The following is a 16613-nucleotide window of genomic DNA, read 5'->3' as shown; positions in this document are numbered from 1 at the left end:
CCGTCCTTCAACTCGTCCGAAACTAGCAAAGCCAGCCAAGTAGGGGGAGAAGGGCATAGAACATGATGGCACTGAATGAAAAAACAGGCCTTTGCCCTACAGTGGGCTTAGTCAGGATGATATGGTGATGATGATGGACAACGGCAATGGGGCAGGAGAAAAGGAAGTGTTAAGAATTAGCATAGAGTTCCAAATAACTGGGGCATGCGGGGGAGTGTTGGATAATAAAGAGAAAAGAACGGGCAGGAGTAAGAAGTGTGTGCGTGCGCCGAAGACTGCGTGGCAGCGTAGAGAGATTGTATTGAACCTCTATTTTATTGAGCCTGTATTGAATCGGTGCATATGGCATATTCTGAGGTGTTGTGCGTGCTATGGAGAGGTCCTGAATACAGATGGCTATCGAAAAGGTCTCTAGGGTCTCTCTAGGCGACGCTCAGTGTAAGGATCAAGGGCTTTTCTATACCTGACTGTCACTTGCAACTGAATAAGCAAGCGCTCAGACATGACTTCGTGGTGCCTCTGTGAAGACCCTAGTCGAGCCAACAGGATGAACGTGATTGATAACGCGAGCAGAACGTCTGCCTAAGTTGTTGTCGGCTGCAATTTTTGTAGCGATAGCTACATTACGGTAGCATTTCGAGCCTTCAGCTTGGCGGCGCCGTGGCCGTGGCGGCGCCGCCACCCTGTGGCTGCACCGCCACGCTGTCACGTGGCTGGTCACGTGGTGCGGAGCAGCCGCTGGCGGCGCGGCGCGGTGGCTGATCATGTGGTTCGTCTCGTGGTTGGCCATATGACCAAGTTCCACTCGGCCAGCTGCCTACCCATCGTGGCAGGCGGGAAAAAACTAACAACTGTAAGGAAGACGACCAGCATACGGCTAGCCGCATGGTCATCGCCTGGTGCACGCTCCTGGCTAGACTAGTTGACCTCGGACTGCTGTTGGCCCTGCTTCCGCTAAGAAGCTTCTCCGAATAAACCCCATCTTATACAACGAGTAGGGGGAGGTAGCATGACCTGGTGACGTCATCACTACCCACCCACAGAAGAAAAGAAAATAGAGGCAAGAAACAATGCGCGAAAAATTCCTTCAGAACCATTTCTTGGCTTCGGCTAGCGAAGAACTCCCATCTTTTTTCCTCTTGCGAACAATCCTTGACTTTTCCACAACTTTCTGTCAGAGAAAAGCTAAGCTACTAATATGAATTAATATATGTAAGCCAAGATTAACGTTTGAAAAACTTGATGGGAAAATTTGGTTATAACCAGTTCTTGGCTTCGGATAGCAAAGAATGCCGTTTGCCTGACTGAGCATGTTCGGTCTCAGAAACATCAAAGCAGCAACAATGTGGAGCTCTAATTCTATTGCATTCCACTTCTAAAGTTCGTGAAGAGTCCCTAGTTTTCTTTTTTTTTCAAAAGAGACGGAGGTGGGAGAAAGAAAAGGGTGATGTGCTTTTGTGGAACGCATCACATTGCAAAGGTGTAGGTGCAATAAACGTGAGCGTACATCTTCATCATCTTCATTACTGTAATCATGTGCGCTGCTGGACAAACGCCTCTCCCATATTTTTTAAACTGAACTTGTCCAGAGTTATCGACACCACCTTATCCACGCAAACGTCTTAATCGCATCGGCCCAACTAACTTTCTGCCTTTCTTTGCTACGCTTGCCTTCTCTTGGTATCCATTCTTTTACCCTTAACAACCATCGGCTGTCTTCCCTTCGCCTCACATGCCCTGCACAAGCCCATTTCTTCTTGGTTTAGAGTAGGAGGCCATGAATCCTTTTTTGTTCTCTGACCAACTCTGTCCTCTTCCTGTTTATTATTATTACACCTATCATTTTGCTTTCCCTGGCTCGCTACATTGTGCTCAATTTAAATTCAACCCTTTAGGCTAGCTTCTATGGTTTTCACATAGGTGAGTACCGACAAGATACAACCGTTATATACTTTTCTCATGAGGATATTGGTAAACTGCCATTCATGATTTCAGAGTACCAGGCAGAAGCGCTCCACCTTATCCTTATTCTTCTAGCTATTTCGCTGCCATGGTCAGGATCTGCGGTAAATTACCTGCCCAAGTAGACGTATTTCCTTACCACTGCCAGCACCTCGCTACGAATCCTAAACTGCTGCTCACTTCCGATAGTGCTGAGCATATCCTTGGTTTCCTGCACATTAATATTGATGCTATCGTTCTGCTTTGCACTCCATCCCCTGAGTGTCTTAGCAAGTCAAGGTCATCGGCGAGTCGCAGGTTACTAAGGTTTTCTCTATTAATTGCTATCTCCAACTGTTCCCAATCGAGGTGTCTGAGTCTTCCCATAAATAAGCGTTGAGTAGCATTTGAGGGTCATGTCTTCCTGCCATACGCACTTCCCGAGGATTGCTTCAGACTAGGCTAGTAGAACAGGTTCATATGCAATACGTGTGCTGCTTAGGCTGAGAAATTTTTTAGTCGTGTTGTCGTTTCTAAATCTGTCTTTGTCAATCTAAGCAGCGCACGTTTGCATAGGACACCTTCCTAATTAAGAATTTTGGGACGGCCCTAATGGAAGGCTATGGTGGCTGGGCATGTGTTAGAAATAACTTCCATTAATTTTTTAATGTCAGGCTCTTATATAGTTTGAGTTCTTGATGTAAACAAGATGTTTGATATTTTCACAGAGTCAATTGCTTTCTCGTTATCTATGAACGCTAAACATAAGATCTGCTTATATACTGAGCGTTCTCTGTAGTCTACAGCATGCATGCATTTACCAAAAAATTTGCGCGGTGCATAATACAAGGCCTTCGTGTCCCGAAAGGTGCAGATAAAGCCGTATTGCTTCTTTTTTCTAGCCATCATTATCGGGTAATTAGAAGTGTCTACTACTGCACTTCTGTAAGTCAGTGTGATAAATCTTCCCTCTTTATTTAGTGTGAGATTTTAAGCCACACGTCTCCCCTGATTGATTTTAACGTTCACTTGCATCGCACAGTTCACGGGCCTCTAGAATTTTGTTTCTTTTGAAATTCGACCGCCACAATCGTCTTCATGTTCCGCATGACATTACGCCGACATAAAGGAAAGTCATACAAACAGTGTAAATTTCAGCGCTTTGCTGTGTTTTTTCGGCGCCGTACAGCTGAACTCACACTGTCTGACTGCAGTTAGTGTCTGAGGTGTTCATGGACCGTATAACTCGTTTTGATGTTTATCCCTGAGCGGCATTATTATAAGCCGTTTACTTTAACCAACGCGAATATCATAAGAACCACCCTGCTGGCGGGACCGCCGATCATAGCACATGTGTTAAGTCCTTTCAGTGGGTCGCGGTTATCGTCCAGCCTGGAGAAGTATCATGTCCATCTGGGTGTCCCCTATTTGCATGCTCTGTGCAGGGGCTTGCGAAATCCACTGCTAAAATCTATCGGGGAGAGCGAAACTCAGTGACCTCATTTTTGACAAATAGAGAAGCACAAAAGTGATTTCACGGTGATGTCAGGTTAAAGATGCAGAGTGTATTTTATTTTAGGAGGAGAGGGGTGCAACTGGCCTTGTTATTTAACCGCTCTCTTCCACTCTGAAATAAATTGTTCTGGAGCAAGGTGGCAAGACCTCACGCTGGACTAGACACGCAGGATGTCCGCGAAAGAGCGGATGAGTTTACTGCAATAAAAGGCGTCCTGAATTTAGGTTGGCAGACTGAACGCTTGTGTACCAGCCGAGAGTGTCCTCGGGGCGGGGAGCGAGCTCGGTGCGAGATGGTGCCTATATGTTGTAGTTTTTTCCTGTGCATAAATCTTTTGCCAGCTGATTTTCTGTCTAGCCTCTGTGAAGCCGGAAGTCGGAAGAGATGGCACGAACAGCGACCGAAAGGGAAGAACCCATTACTAACACTGTCATTGTTCGCATGACAAAATAAACAACTGATATATGTCCATCACCTAATCGTCTTCACAGTTGACGCTGAACACGAACGCGATCCGCGAATGCCAAATGTTTTTTTTGCGTGGTGCGCGTAAAACATAAGTCAGGTTAAGCAATTCATAAGACTGCGCTCATTAGGTGTGTTCTGGCTACACGAAAGCTAGCCCTCTTGCAGCACTTGCCTGAAATACGCTGTAGCTACTGACACGCTGCACATCTGACGCCCGGTTGGCTGCCATCAGGACGTCCGCACTGGGTGCGGCCATGTACCGCAGCACATGCCAAGCCAGCAGGCGCCTCATTGCCAATCTCTTCAGGGGCCGCGACAAGTACGCCACGAATGTCAGCGCCTGCTCGCTCGCGATCACTTCCTTGTACACGGCTGCACTGGAACGGCTGACCGAGGCCAGCAGCTGTTTCCACTGACCTGCGCCACGAGGTCACCGTGTGTATGGACGTTAGCGGTAAAGCACGTCTTGCGTTGTGATAAGAATATTTACAGCCTTTGAAGGCACGTCTCGCCATCCAGGACGTTCGCAAATGGTTCAAAGTTAAATATCGCACTACAGTGATCAAGAATAAATCACCAGGGACATTGAGAAGACGAAGAACAATCGGAAGCAGCGCGGTATTCATCCTCGCTTACCAGATGGTACAAACTATTAAGACCATAAACGACAGAAGTCTCTGGAAGCTGTAAAAATTAGCAGTCTTTTTGGTGACAAAAACACACTAAGGGAAGAAAGCACAAATATTGTCTCTTTTCTCTGTAACTAGAATGTTCAGATCATGGTAATCTCAGGTTGTGCGATTATTAGGAAATGCGTGCACACGTTCCGTCTTCTTGTCGTTACCAGCATGTTGGACGTAAAAAAAGCACAAATTAAGACCCCATTGGTCGTTACCAAAGGGTTAGACATTCAAACGCACAAATTAAGAGGCCATTAGTTCAAACATTCTCTGTCATCATGTGTTCTTTTAAAACAGTAGAGTTGAAGGCGCCTTTTTCCAGATAATCTGGCGTAGGTGTTGTTGGCGTTGTAAGAGGAAAATAGGGCGGCGTAGGGTGGCCCAGGTGTCCACCGGCCGTAGAAGCAACCTAGGTGGCCACCTAGGTCACGCGACCTTGTTGTCTCAACACAATCCACCCACCGGAGCGAGAGCACCGTTGCACGCGGCTGTTAAATTAATCATTGATCGCGATAGGTTTCTCGGTGAGAGAATCTTGGGTCGCACAAGCCCCACTAGGGCCAACGTCTGGCATTTAATGGCAGTGGCGGGTCCCTTAACCGCTGCACCATTGCGGAAGGAGTGCTGTGGGGACTCCCAATGACCGATGCATGTAAACTTGAGAATGACCAATTCCGCATATATGGGCATTAACATCTCTATCGCGTATTACCCTTAATTCTGGGCTAAAGTGTCCCCACCGATTTTTAATACAAGGCACAGCCTTTTGTTCTTTGTCATCTTCAACAAACTGGTAAATCAAGGGCACTTGACCGCTTCGCGAATTGGTGGATAGCGGAATTTAAAACCTTGCAACATGCTGATGGCGACGTACACGTAAAGGTTTGAACAGATTGAGCTTTAAGGCATATTTCTTTACGTCTACCACTGTGGAAACATGAGCATCAAAAGCACGACAGCCTACCTACAACGAACTAAAAATTCAAACTGTTTTTGCAGTTCAGATTAGCTGCTTCTAGCTCACCTTCTGCAACTCCTGTTGCCTCGGCTAGTTTTGAGATGGTAGTTCTCGACGACTGACTCGAGGCTGCTGTCTGGTTCAGGAAGTCTGAAACTAAGTGCCAGTAGAAAACGGTTATGTACGCAGCATAACGCGTGCAGATGTTTCGCGTGTACCGTTAAAATGACCGAAGAACGGCCTGAGGGGCGAGTTGGTGCGTGATGAAATGAACGGCGGCGCAACAAAGATAATAACAAGTATCCTTGTTGAGCCGCCATTCATTTCTTCGTTAAAATGACCACTATCATTATAAACATCATAAAACCTATTTGGTGCACTGCAGGACGAATTCCCCTCTCCCAGATATCCAATTATTGATGTTCTACAAGAAGCGACAGTGCTGAATCCCAGCGGCTATCTCAAAATCTCAGCTTATCACCTAGGACTCAGTAGCCTCCTACTATGCTTTCCCCCTTTCGGAAGCCACCTCTACAGAATTGCTTTATTAGGGAAATCCCTCAAAGCTTTGTTCACAGAAGTTTAGCTCAAAATTGTTGCCAACGGAAAAGGTGAACATTTGTTTTTGAGAATTACATGAATCGGCCGGAAAAGCAGCAAATTCCGTCGCCACCTCAGCCAACCATTACCTATGTGTTTTCATGATGTTCGTCTTCAATTTGTTTTTCCTTTCTTTTATTGCGTGAACGCTAGGCTGCTGCAAGGAACTAATGGGCTTTCAAATGGCGATTCGTGAGGCTCAGTTAGGACAAGCACTTAAAGATTGCCAATAACCAAAGTCAAACAACTTCGCCAAAATTATTGACAGCGGAATTTTTAAAGAACATTCCGAATTCACACCTTGCCTCACCTTGTAAAACAATAGTATGCCGAGAATGCTCCAGTGCATTGCCCTAAAGACGTGAACTGGTTCAGGGTGTTCGTAAAAACACACCTGCTACTGTTTAACTAGGCTAAATGAGTATAACAGCAGTAAATATCGATGTCTATAGATGCGTAGACTCACGTTCGTCGTCGGCATTGACAAGCTGCTCAGCTATCAAATTGTCGTTCAGAAGAGCAAGGACCTTGAGGCAGTTCTGGTAAAATGTTAGGATATCTTCTTCTTCCAATGACCGAAATCCGTTGAAGAAGTAGTTTACTTCTGGATGCAGAGTGATCTAGGAAATATGAGCCAAAATCACTTGTAGCAGTTGTATAGCACAGCCTAATAGCTGCATAAAACGTTTCATTACGCACGCTTTCAACACAGCCAGAACTGATGAGATCCATTTAAGCCTACAGAATCCGCTGCACCCACAAATAAAAGTCCATTAATTCGACAGCAGGAAAAAGTCGGACCAATACCAACGCGAATATTGCACAGATTCTATAAACGTAGGTCAGATCACAATGGTTATCGGCCCTACCGCACGTGCTTATGCGCTCTGGTAAATGCGTGATCCTGTTAGTGATATGGTTTGAGGTGAACACACATTTTCGACCTGGCACCTAACTGAGCAATCTTAGGCTTCTTTTAAGGTGCTTTCGTCTGACAGCGTCTAGAATAGGAAGGGCTGATTGATATTTGCGGATGATATATTTTAATTTCAATACTCTATGGCCCAAATGACAGTCTTTCACAGACGTGGGGCCTCAACAAATCACGCGGAAGGTGTAGTTCAGGTAGCCGAGCTGTGGCAGCGGTCCTTGTCTTTGCTAATGCATGCTTTTTCATAGGAAGTCTGCAAAACTAATTTAAGCTTATACGGCTGCCACGGCGTTTCTCGTGGTGCTGATCATCCTAAAATCCGGGGGAAATTGAAATATTGGTAGGTCCCATTGATTGAGTTTGGAAAACAGCTTGAAACAAGAGTAAGTCATCACTAATGACATCATATCGTGTCAGTTTTATTTTGTATAAATCAGAAACGAAAATATCCTACTTCAGTTAGGCGGTGCTCGCTTTTTGCGACCGGCAAATGGCACAGGTTGGTGATGTCTAGCAAATCTGGGTATGTACCACGTCTCACAAAGTATATAAAAAATAATTACACAAGGCTATCAAGCAGAAGTTAATCACCATGCATTCCAGGAATAGGCGAACACCGTTTTACTGAAAGCCAAATCGGACGCTGTTCAAGCACATAAATTTCCAAGATCAAAGAAATTGAGTGCATGTACATGTTCACACAAAATGGAGAAAGGACTAGGAAACGGAATAGCAAATTGTTCTAAAAAGCATGCCACGTGAACAAGATAAAAACCATGCAGCAGATTTGATTTACACAAATTACTTAATAAAGTTTCGTTCTTTACTTTATTGTAGTGCAAACGCGAGAGCGCAGGCGACATTCTCTTACAGAGGTCTTAAACTTCGCCGAAACTAAATAGACTCCTGTTTTATAGTCAGCAGTCCTCCTTTTATTTTTCTCTTTCACCTGTATTTGCCTCATGTTTACATGAAAGTCACGATGGAACCCTAAAATGCACCATCATGAAGACGATAGTTATTTCATATAATGCCATAAGGACCACTTCGCTAAAGAGCGCCATGTTTAATGTCTTATCTGCATGAGGAAATCATAAGCAGCTGGTTTTTATACAAATGCGGTTCACACGTGCAGCTTTAAACAGCAAAGAATCAAAAATAAAAATATTATATGAAGAGACCACGTATATAAAACTGCTCACATAGAAACCCGGTTGTGCCCCCTTTAAGAAAGCAATCTAATCAAGCACATACTCATCATCATCAGCCGAACTACGTCCAGTGCAGGAGAAAGGCGTATTCCAAATTTCTCCAATTCACCCTGTCCTGTGCCAGGCGCGGCAACCTTATCGCAGCAAATATTCCAATCGCATCTGGCCACCTATCTCTTCTGCCGCCTCTGCTACACTTGCCTTTTCTTGGTGCCCAGTGCGTTACCACTAACGACCACCGCTTATCTTCGCATTACATGCCCCGACGAAAACCATTTTTGCACCTCATTAACCCGTGTTCCCTAATCCACTTTGCCTTCTGCCTGTTTCTTAGCGTTACACCTATCATTTTCCTTTTCATAATTTCCTGGGTTTCCCTCAACTCATGTTAAGCGCTTTTCGTTAGCCTAAGGTTTCTGGGCCATTGGTGAGTACAGTGAGTACCGGAAAGACGCAGCTCTTATATACTTTTCATATTGAGAAATATTGGTAAGTTGCCATTATTGATCTCAAATCATGCCAAATGCGCTCCACCCCATTGTTATTCTATTTATTTTGCTCTTGTGATTGCGATCTGCGGTCACCATCTGCCCTAAGTACTGAATCTTTTACTGCTTATTATAAACTATTAATTGCTGTTCTGTACAGTCTGTTGAACATTATTTTCCAGCACAATTTTTAAACCCACTGTTTTATATTTCCTGTCTAAGTCATTGATGAAGCTCTGTGGTTCATCCGCAGATTAACTTAGCAAGGCAATATCATCAGCGAATTGCAGATTACTGAGATATTCTCCACTTTTCTTCATTTCAACTGTTTTCCAATGCCAGTCTCTGATTACCTCCGGTAAATAGGTGGTGTAGCATTAGTGAGACCTTATCTCCGTGCCTGTCACCCTTCCATATTGCAACTTTATTGCTGACTTTATACCGCAGGATAATGGTGGCTGCGTGGCGGTCATAGATATCTTCCAGTATTTTTACATAAGACTTATGTGCAGGCTGATTCTGTATTGCCTGCTTGACTGTTGAGGTTTTGATTGAGTGAAATGCGTTGAAGGCTATATATAGGTGTTCATTATATTCTGCGCTTTCGCTGTTACCTGATTGACAGTTTGAATATGGTCTATTGTCGAGTAACATTTACGAAAGCTTCTTTCCTGATCATTTGGTTGATTATAGTCTCAGGTTTTCTCGAATCTGATAGCCATTACTTTTGTAAATACCTTCCGGGCAAATGACAGTAAGCTAATCGGTTTAGAAATTTGTATGTCCTTGACTTCCCATTTTTTATGGATTAAGATTAAGTTAGCGTTCTTCCAAGACTTCGGTACGCTGGAGGTCATAAAGAAATTTCTACACGGAGTGGCTAGCTTTTCTAGAACAATTTCTGCGCCGTCCTTCAACAGATAAGCTTTTATATGATCCAAGCGAGCTCTTTTTCCCTGTGTATTGAGCCAGAGTACTTTTTACTTCTTTTGTTAGTGGTGGGATGTCCTATTGAAGTGCATTACCCCGTCTACAATTTACGTCCTGGCTACATTGGCTACTGTGTAGTTTTCTGTAGATCTTTTCGTCTGCTTTAACTATCTTATCCAAAATTCTACCGCGCACTCCGTATCGATAGCTGTGAGATTATCGTTCATTGCTAGAACGTTAAGGACGTCGTCCCCAATAAGATACGATTCTCTGTTTCTGCAGCGACATGCTGAATTCCACTAATTGCCCTCTCGCCGCCAACTCGTTGCTTAGCCTCTTCTTCACTAGTTTCCTCCGTTGCCTTCACTCTAGGCTAATTTAACATCTTAGCATTCTGTGTGCTCTACCACTCACAGTTCCAAAGGCCTCCACATCCTGCGCGATTCCAGGTTCAGCGCACAGCATGAAGTCGACTTTATATTCAACCTCATAATCGAGGCTCTTCTAAGTCCACTTCCCATTCTCCCATTTGCAGAAGGTATTTCTTGGTGTATAAATCAGTTCTATGTGCAATCTCTACAAAACCTCCCCCTCTGCTATTCCTAGATCTTATGCCGTAGTCGCCCACTGTCTGGTGTCTAGCCTTCTTACCTGCGTTTTGCATTGAAGTCGTCCATCAGTAGAGTGCGCTGTATATCAACTTTGCGCATAGCTGATTTCACGGCTTCATAAAATCTTTCCACAATCTCGTCATCATGGCAAGATGGAAGCGCATAGTCATGTATAAGCTTTAGTTTGCGTCTCTTATTAAGATAAACTACGATAACTACAACCGCCTCGTTGAAACCATAGTGTTCCTCTATGTTGCCATCTATACCATGATTCATCAAGAATCCCACACCTAGTTCTCGTTTCCCTGCTAATCCACGATAGCATAGCATGGGTCAGCCTTTTTTGGCACTGTATCCGCCTCACTTGTCCTCCTAATTTTACTAAGCCATTATGCATGCGATTTAACGCCCGCTAGTTTCTCGAACAGCACCGCTGGCCTGCCTTCACTGAATATGGTTCTAGCCTTAACATTGCCTGATTCATTTTTCAGTGGGAGGCTGTCTGGAGTCAGAGATTCTTAGCACCCTCCGCTGTGCCACAGGTATAGCCGTGCCTTGTCCTGTTGCTCCGCTGCCGCTGGGGACTAAATGCTGGGGGTTAATTGGCGTATTAATATAAGAGGTAGTCGCCTAATACTACACCAGGGTGGCGAAATCGTGTTCTGATGTGGCAGTGTGTTGTTGGTTTCGTCACCAAGGTCCAGCAGCACTCCATGCCTGCATGGTTATACAATTCCGTATCAACACGCATATTTTTCCTTATCTGGTGGGAAAAATTCAGTATCAACACGCAGATATTGTACACCAGTGGAAAATTTCGCTGCACCGAGATTGAAATCTTGGTCTTCTTACAACCGAGACGCATAATCTAACTCTACGATTTCGTTTTATGCTTGAAACCTTTTATGTTGGAGGAAAATGATTCATTCTATGTACGTGTGTCTTTACACATTTCATAAGAGACTGCTTCCACTCAACAAACCAGTTAAGTATCGCGAAGGTCAGAACGTCTCGCGATGAAGCCGTGGTGGCCTCAAAAACAGATCGTAGAGTGCCCGAGGCCTAAAGCCATTCAGTACGAATTCCCACCGTACAAAAATATAATTCTCCTTCACAGAATGGAGCCCACCTTGACTACGTATGGCGCCGAGGCCTTTGCAGTGACGTCGTACTGACGGAAGAAAGACACAGGAGCTTCCACACCGTAGTCGAGAGACAGCTCCATCATGCGGGCGAGCGGATCCTCTGCCGGATTGTCCACCATGCGGCGCAGGTCGAGGTTCAGATGCGACAAGAACAGTAGGACGTCATCGACACTGGCGTTCGGCCAGCGAGAATACTCAAGGCATGATTCGAGGAGATCCGCGCTCTGTCTTTGGTTAGAGCCGTCATGCTCTCTCATGGCTTTGCCCTTGGTTCTGCCTGCCCTAGAAGTTGCCGTGCCCTGCGCCTGCGATGAAACAAAATGTTTTTTGTGTGCAATGCGAAAGCACTGGCGGATTCAAAACATAAGTAATGGTCACCTTGTAAAAATGTGGCAGTGACCACAGCAAACGCCTAACTGAAGCTTGCGCTCCACAACTCTCTCGCTAGCGCAAACATGGTCAAGGATTTCATACAAGTCTAATTTTAATGCGAATTATTTTATATGTGAAGAGGATTATGGGCAGCGGCGGCAGCGGCGGCAGCCAGGTTGAAGAGAGGTCGCTAAACGCCGTCAAGAAGTTACAGCTGAAGTGCCACCTCCTCACGCACAGTCTTTCATCTGGTCAAGCAGCAAGTTGTTAGAGGTGGGCGCAGCGAGGCTAGAAAGCAAGTCAGGCTGCACAGAAGGTGATGGAAACAAAGTGCGCTGCTTGCGGAGCTCATCTTAGCTCTGACATAGAGCGAATACGTCAGCAACGATGGTGGGGACCCGGACGGTAAGCATCTGAAATGCTACAGCTTCGATTCCTCTTAGGACGCGATTTGTCCGGTTCACATCAGGTACGGACGAGTCCACCCTTGTACAGATATTGAAGACACCCTCGATGTAGCTGGTGAAGTATTCACCCTGAAGTTGGCCTCTTACTCGCAGGCTTTGCTCGGCGCGCAGCTTGCGTATGGCAGGGCACGTAAACATACCAGAAAAGGCCGACCAAGTGGTGAAATCGGCTTCGTGGTTTCTGTACCATAGGCTGGCCACTCCGGCAGGTAAAACACCACGTTGTTTGGCTTCATGCCGTCGTCCCGGCTGTGGCAGCTTACCCGCTCGTAAGAGGCAACGCAATCCTCCACTTCACTTTCATGGGACCCGCTAAAGATGGCTGGGCCCCGCTGTCGGAGAGCGCCAGAGCAAACGTTTGGAGTAGGCGAAGGGACAGATGACTGGCTTGCGTCGGTGGATATAGTTGACTTGATGGTTCTGCTGCGAAGCTCAAGAACGTAGGCCAAAGGCTGTACCCAGCACAACTCCGCCAAATTTTAACACGATTTACAGGGAAAACAGCCTAAGAGCAGCTATCCAAAACGGCGGTCAGAGCTCCGATCATCAACGCAACGACCTCGTGCCGTGCGCTGGCAGTGCCCTGCCGCCGCTGCCCGTTTTCCTCTTTACATGATAATCACTTTTTCCATCGCATAAGTTCGCGCCAAAAAAATATCCCTACATCCGCCCCCGAAACTCTTCTAGACTTTCGTAATTATTCCAAATACAACCCAGAGTGGCTTCATACCACTTTAAGCACTCGGTGCTGGCGCTGAACACAACTTTAAAGGAAGATTTTGTTGCGCATAGGAAGATTTCACTGTTGCCACAGTGTGTTGATAACAGTACCTTACAATATTTAACAGTTGCCTCACAATAAAACGTCATACCTAAGCAAAGTGGGACTTGAGTACAAGACAGAGAAGAGGCGTGGGTGGACGAGGCAGAAAATTATGTAAAAGAACGATCTTATGCAGCATTCATGAGTAAAAGTGACAAATATTGAGGAGCGGAAGGAACTAGCTGTACAAAGAGAGCTCCATGGTGCCTGGCAATGCGTCTCTGAATAAAGCGGGCCCTTTTCGCCCCAAAGGTCCGAAGGTGGCGCCGTGCTATATCTTATTCCAGCGAGCCATGGAACGAAACTGCTTGGTGTAACGTTATGAGGCCTGAAGCGGGAAGAGTGGGTGAGGGAAGAAAAGCGGGCTAATGATATCCGAGTGAAAATCAAGAGGAAGAACAGGACTTGGGCAGGGCATTCAATGCGAAGGCAAGATAGCTGCTGGTCCTTAAGGGTAACGCACTGAATTCCAAGATAGGCAAGCATTGCAGGGGGCGAGACAAAGTTAGGTGGGTGTAAGAGATTAGGAAGTTTCCAGGCATAGGGTGGGTGCTGCTGCCAAAGTAAAGAGCTAATTGGACAGACATGAGAGAGGCCTTTGCGCTGCAGTGCGTGTAGGCAAGCTGGTGATGATCATGATCATGATATCTTATCCTGTAGAGTACGCAGGAATGAACTTTCGCAATTTGAGGTCATTTTGAACAGGCCCATTGAGAGAGCACCAGCGTGCGCCAGTTTGTGTTGAACCACTCCATGTCATCACCACTTCTTTGTGACTGACGATAAAGAGTCTGAAAGACTTCTTTTCCGAGACGGAGTCGCATCAATCGCACTTATGTGACAGAGTATGCGTTAGCATCAGTTTTCTTGCCGCAGAGTGCAGCCCCTGCTAGGTTCAGACCGAGCTAGCGGCTGAGAATGTCCAGTTCTACAATAACCATGTTACGCGTCGTAACCCCGCTCCATTCTCCCACGCCCGCCACTCTGCCCCTCCCAATCCGTATACGCACTTTCTCTTTCTTCCCCTCTCCTGTGAAAGTGGAAAGGAAATTTGTCTCTTCCACTTTACCACCTGCTGCCAGTCAGAGAGACGGAAATATTTTCCCAATATCAGGGTTTCAATGCCACCGCATTGAAAGATAGCTCTGTTGCTATATAAACAGCACTGAGCGCCTGTTTATCACTTACCTTGGCCAGTGACGACTTGAATCCAGGGAATGACACTGTCGGGTCGCACACGAACGTGTTGTGTTCTTTACAGGGGTTCGCCTGCCTTCCGACCGTCTTCTGGAACCACTTCTCGAGGCTTCGGCACAAAGGAGTGCTACACTTCCTCCCCTTGTAGCCTCTCGGCCCCAAGCGTGGGGCCCGAAGTTTCTCGCCTTCATATTCTGTTTCCTCGGTATCCTCCCTCTCTTCGCCTGGCTGCGCCTCTGGTTTGCCGTTTGGTTCGAAGGTTTCTGCGCCTGCTTCGACAGTGGACATTTCAGCGTCCTCCGCAGTCTGCGACGCCGGTTTGTGGCAGAAATCATTCATATAAGCCTACCTTCCGAGTGAGTTTAATATGTCATCGTCATCAGCAGGGGCGACACCAGTCGCCAGTCTACACATATAGCAATGATGGCACTGGTGTTCCCTTTTGTATTGAGTTACATTTGTCTTGCACCAACCGCGGTTACACCATTCCATAAAATTCTCAAATTTCAGCCCGACTCTCTTCCACCTTATCATGTTTATTCATCCAATTTCATTGTTTTACCTGAATTGCACCTTTTGTATCCCACACAATCTATACTCCTACCGAGGAACTCCCCTCGTGTCGCTTTCAGTCTGATAATAAATGCTAACATACATGATAGCAATAGTGATTACACAGTTAGGCACGGCAATTTTTCTTTTCCTTTTTTTCCAAGACACCGGTGTGGTTTAAAAACATTACTAATTCTAACGAAACTTGTACTCTATATTGTCGTCGTGCCTATAATGATTCTTGCAAATTTCTCAACACACCAATGGATCGAGATTATGCAAATCCATCATCCATCCGCCATACTCGTAGGCCATGCTAAAGAAGTATTTTGCTATGTCATGGGCATTACCGGCCTTCACATCCCGGTCCGGATTGCTGATGAATAAAAAAGAACATTAGTCTTTCTTTCAATCACTGCATCTCTAATCAACTGCATATTCAATAAGTCGGTAGTTAGCCGCAAAACATGCGCAGGCAAGTGTTACCGTTTACATACGTCATACAAGGCAACATAGTGAGCAGTCAGAGTAGTTCTCAATTTTTTTTGTTATTCTTTTATTAAATTGAGAGACATTTTTTAGTAAAAAAACGCCGTTTATTTTCACAAAAAATAGGAGCTTGAAGAAACTAAACGCAGCTTTCAGATCAAGATGTCCAACACACTACCTACTGTTACTCATGAATCTTCATTTAAGATCATAAATCTTCCAAATACAGAAAAGCGAAAGCAGATTTTGAGAGAAACTGGGAACCATTGCTTAAAAAGCCTCCTGGAAAGCCTTACGCGTTACCCACGTTTTTAAAAGGAAGATGGTGAGCGTCTTAACTGTGTGAAGGTGCCGCACTATACGTTACTGATGACCGCCAGCGACTTCCCCTGTAGAACAAGGCACAAGTGGTTACCAAGATCACAATATTTTGAGCTATTAGAAGTGCTTCCAATCGACTTTAAGGTTAGCCTCTTATAGCTTGCACACAACACCCAGCCATTCTACTTCCTGTTTAATTAGACGCACTGCAAAAGATGTTTCTTATGACAGCGATAATTCCTTCAGCCTTACATTTACCTTTCCAATGATCTGAAATAAGAATCCCTTGTCATTACACGTCTGCGGTGTGGAGTTCGCTGACCTTTCCGCGAACTCGTTGATCTTGTGTTCACAAGAAAAGCCGCTCCAGTAGGGTCGGAAGTCCCCAACAAAGGAGCTCGTCCCGTCCCTGCTTCCCCTTTGTGCGGCCGACGTCCTCGTTTACGCCGCGCCGTCACTGGCATAGCCCGTCTTAAGAGGCCTGAAGCCGACGAGGTTTCGGGGGCGCACGAGATATTAGCCGAGTGACCGGAAGCCCACTATTCCTGTAACGACTGTCTACTTCCTTTAACGACTGTGTTCTCTTTGTTGCTGTCAACAACCTGAGTCATCGCCTCGTCGGCACATGTTTCTAGCGTCCGTGGTGCCGTGGGTGGCGTGGGAACGGAAGTCGCATTTGTGTTGTTTGTGTAGTTATTTGAAACCTCCTTCCCAAATGTTTATACAGTACTTTTTCCCCAATCTCTGATCAGTGGGCGGACCTTGTTTTCCTTTCCCTAACCACTGATTGGCGAGTTGGGTCGTTTGTTATCTTATTGGTTGCTGTCCCCGCTAAGGGCGGAGACAGAGGGTTTAAAACCAAGCGCTCTGGGTTGAGCGGGGGCTGAATTCGTCTGATCCACGATTTAGTCAT

General features: G+C 45.7%; 1 protein-coding gene and 1 long non-coding RNA gene across 2 annotated transcripts in view; one reads left to right on the top strand and one right to left on the bottom strand.

Moving 5' to 3' along the window:
• Window positions 1-16613, top strand: part of LOC144097302 (uncharacterized) — a 111595-nt gene that overhangs the window by 39369 nt on the left and 55613 nt on the right. The gene's annotated exons all lie outside the window — the stretch shown is intronic.
• LOC144096824 (uncharacterized) lies at window positions 1729-14677 on the bottom strand. The gene is made up of 6 exons (XM_077629690.1): window positions 14330-14677; window positions 11464-11784; window positions 6630-6783; window positions 5630-5719; window positions 4098-4342; window positions 1729-1737 (listed from the first exon to the last, which is right to left on the bottom strand). The coding sequence occupies exons 1-6, from the start codon at window positions 14675-14677 to the stop codon at window positions 1729-1731; spliced, it is 1167 nt and encodes a 388-aa protein (XP_077485816.1).

Source organism: Amblyomma americanum, chromosome 7 (genome assembly GCF_052857255.1).
Source record: "Amblyomma americanum isolate KBUSLIRL-KWMA chromosome 7, ASM5285725v1, whole genome shotgun sequence".
Taxonomy (NCBI): domain Eukaryota; kingdom Metazoa; phylum Arthropoda; class Arachnida; order Ixodida; family Ixodidae; genus Amblyomma; species Amblyomma americanum.
This window is presented reverse-complemented; position numbering and strand designations above follow the sequence as displayed.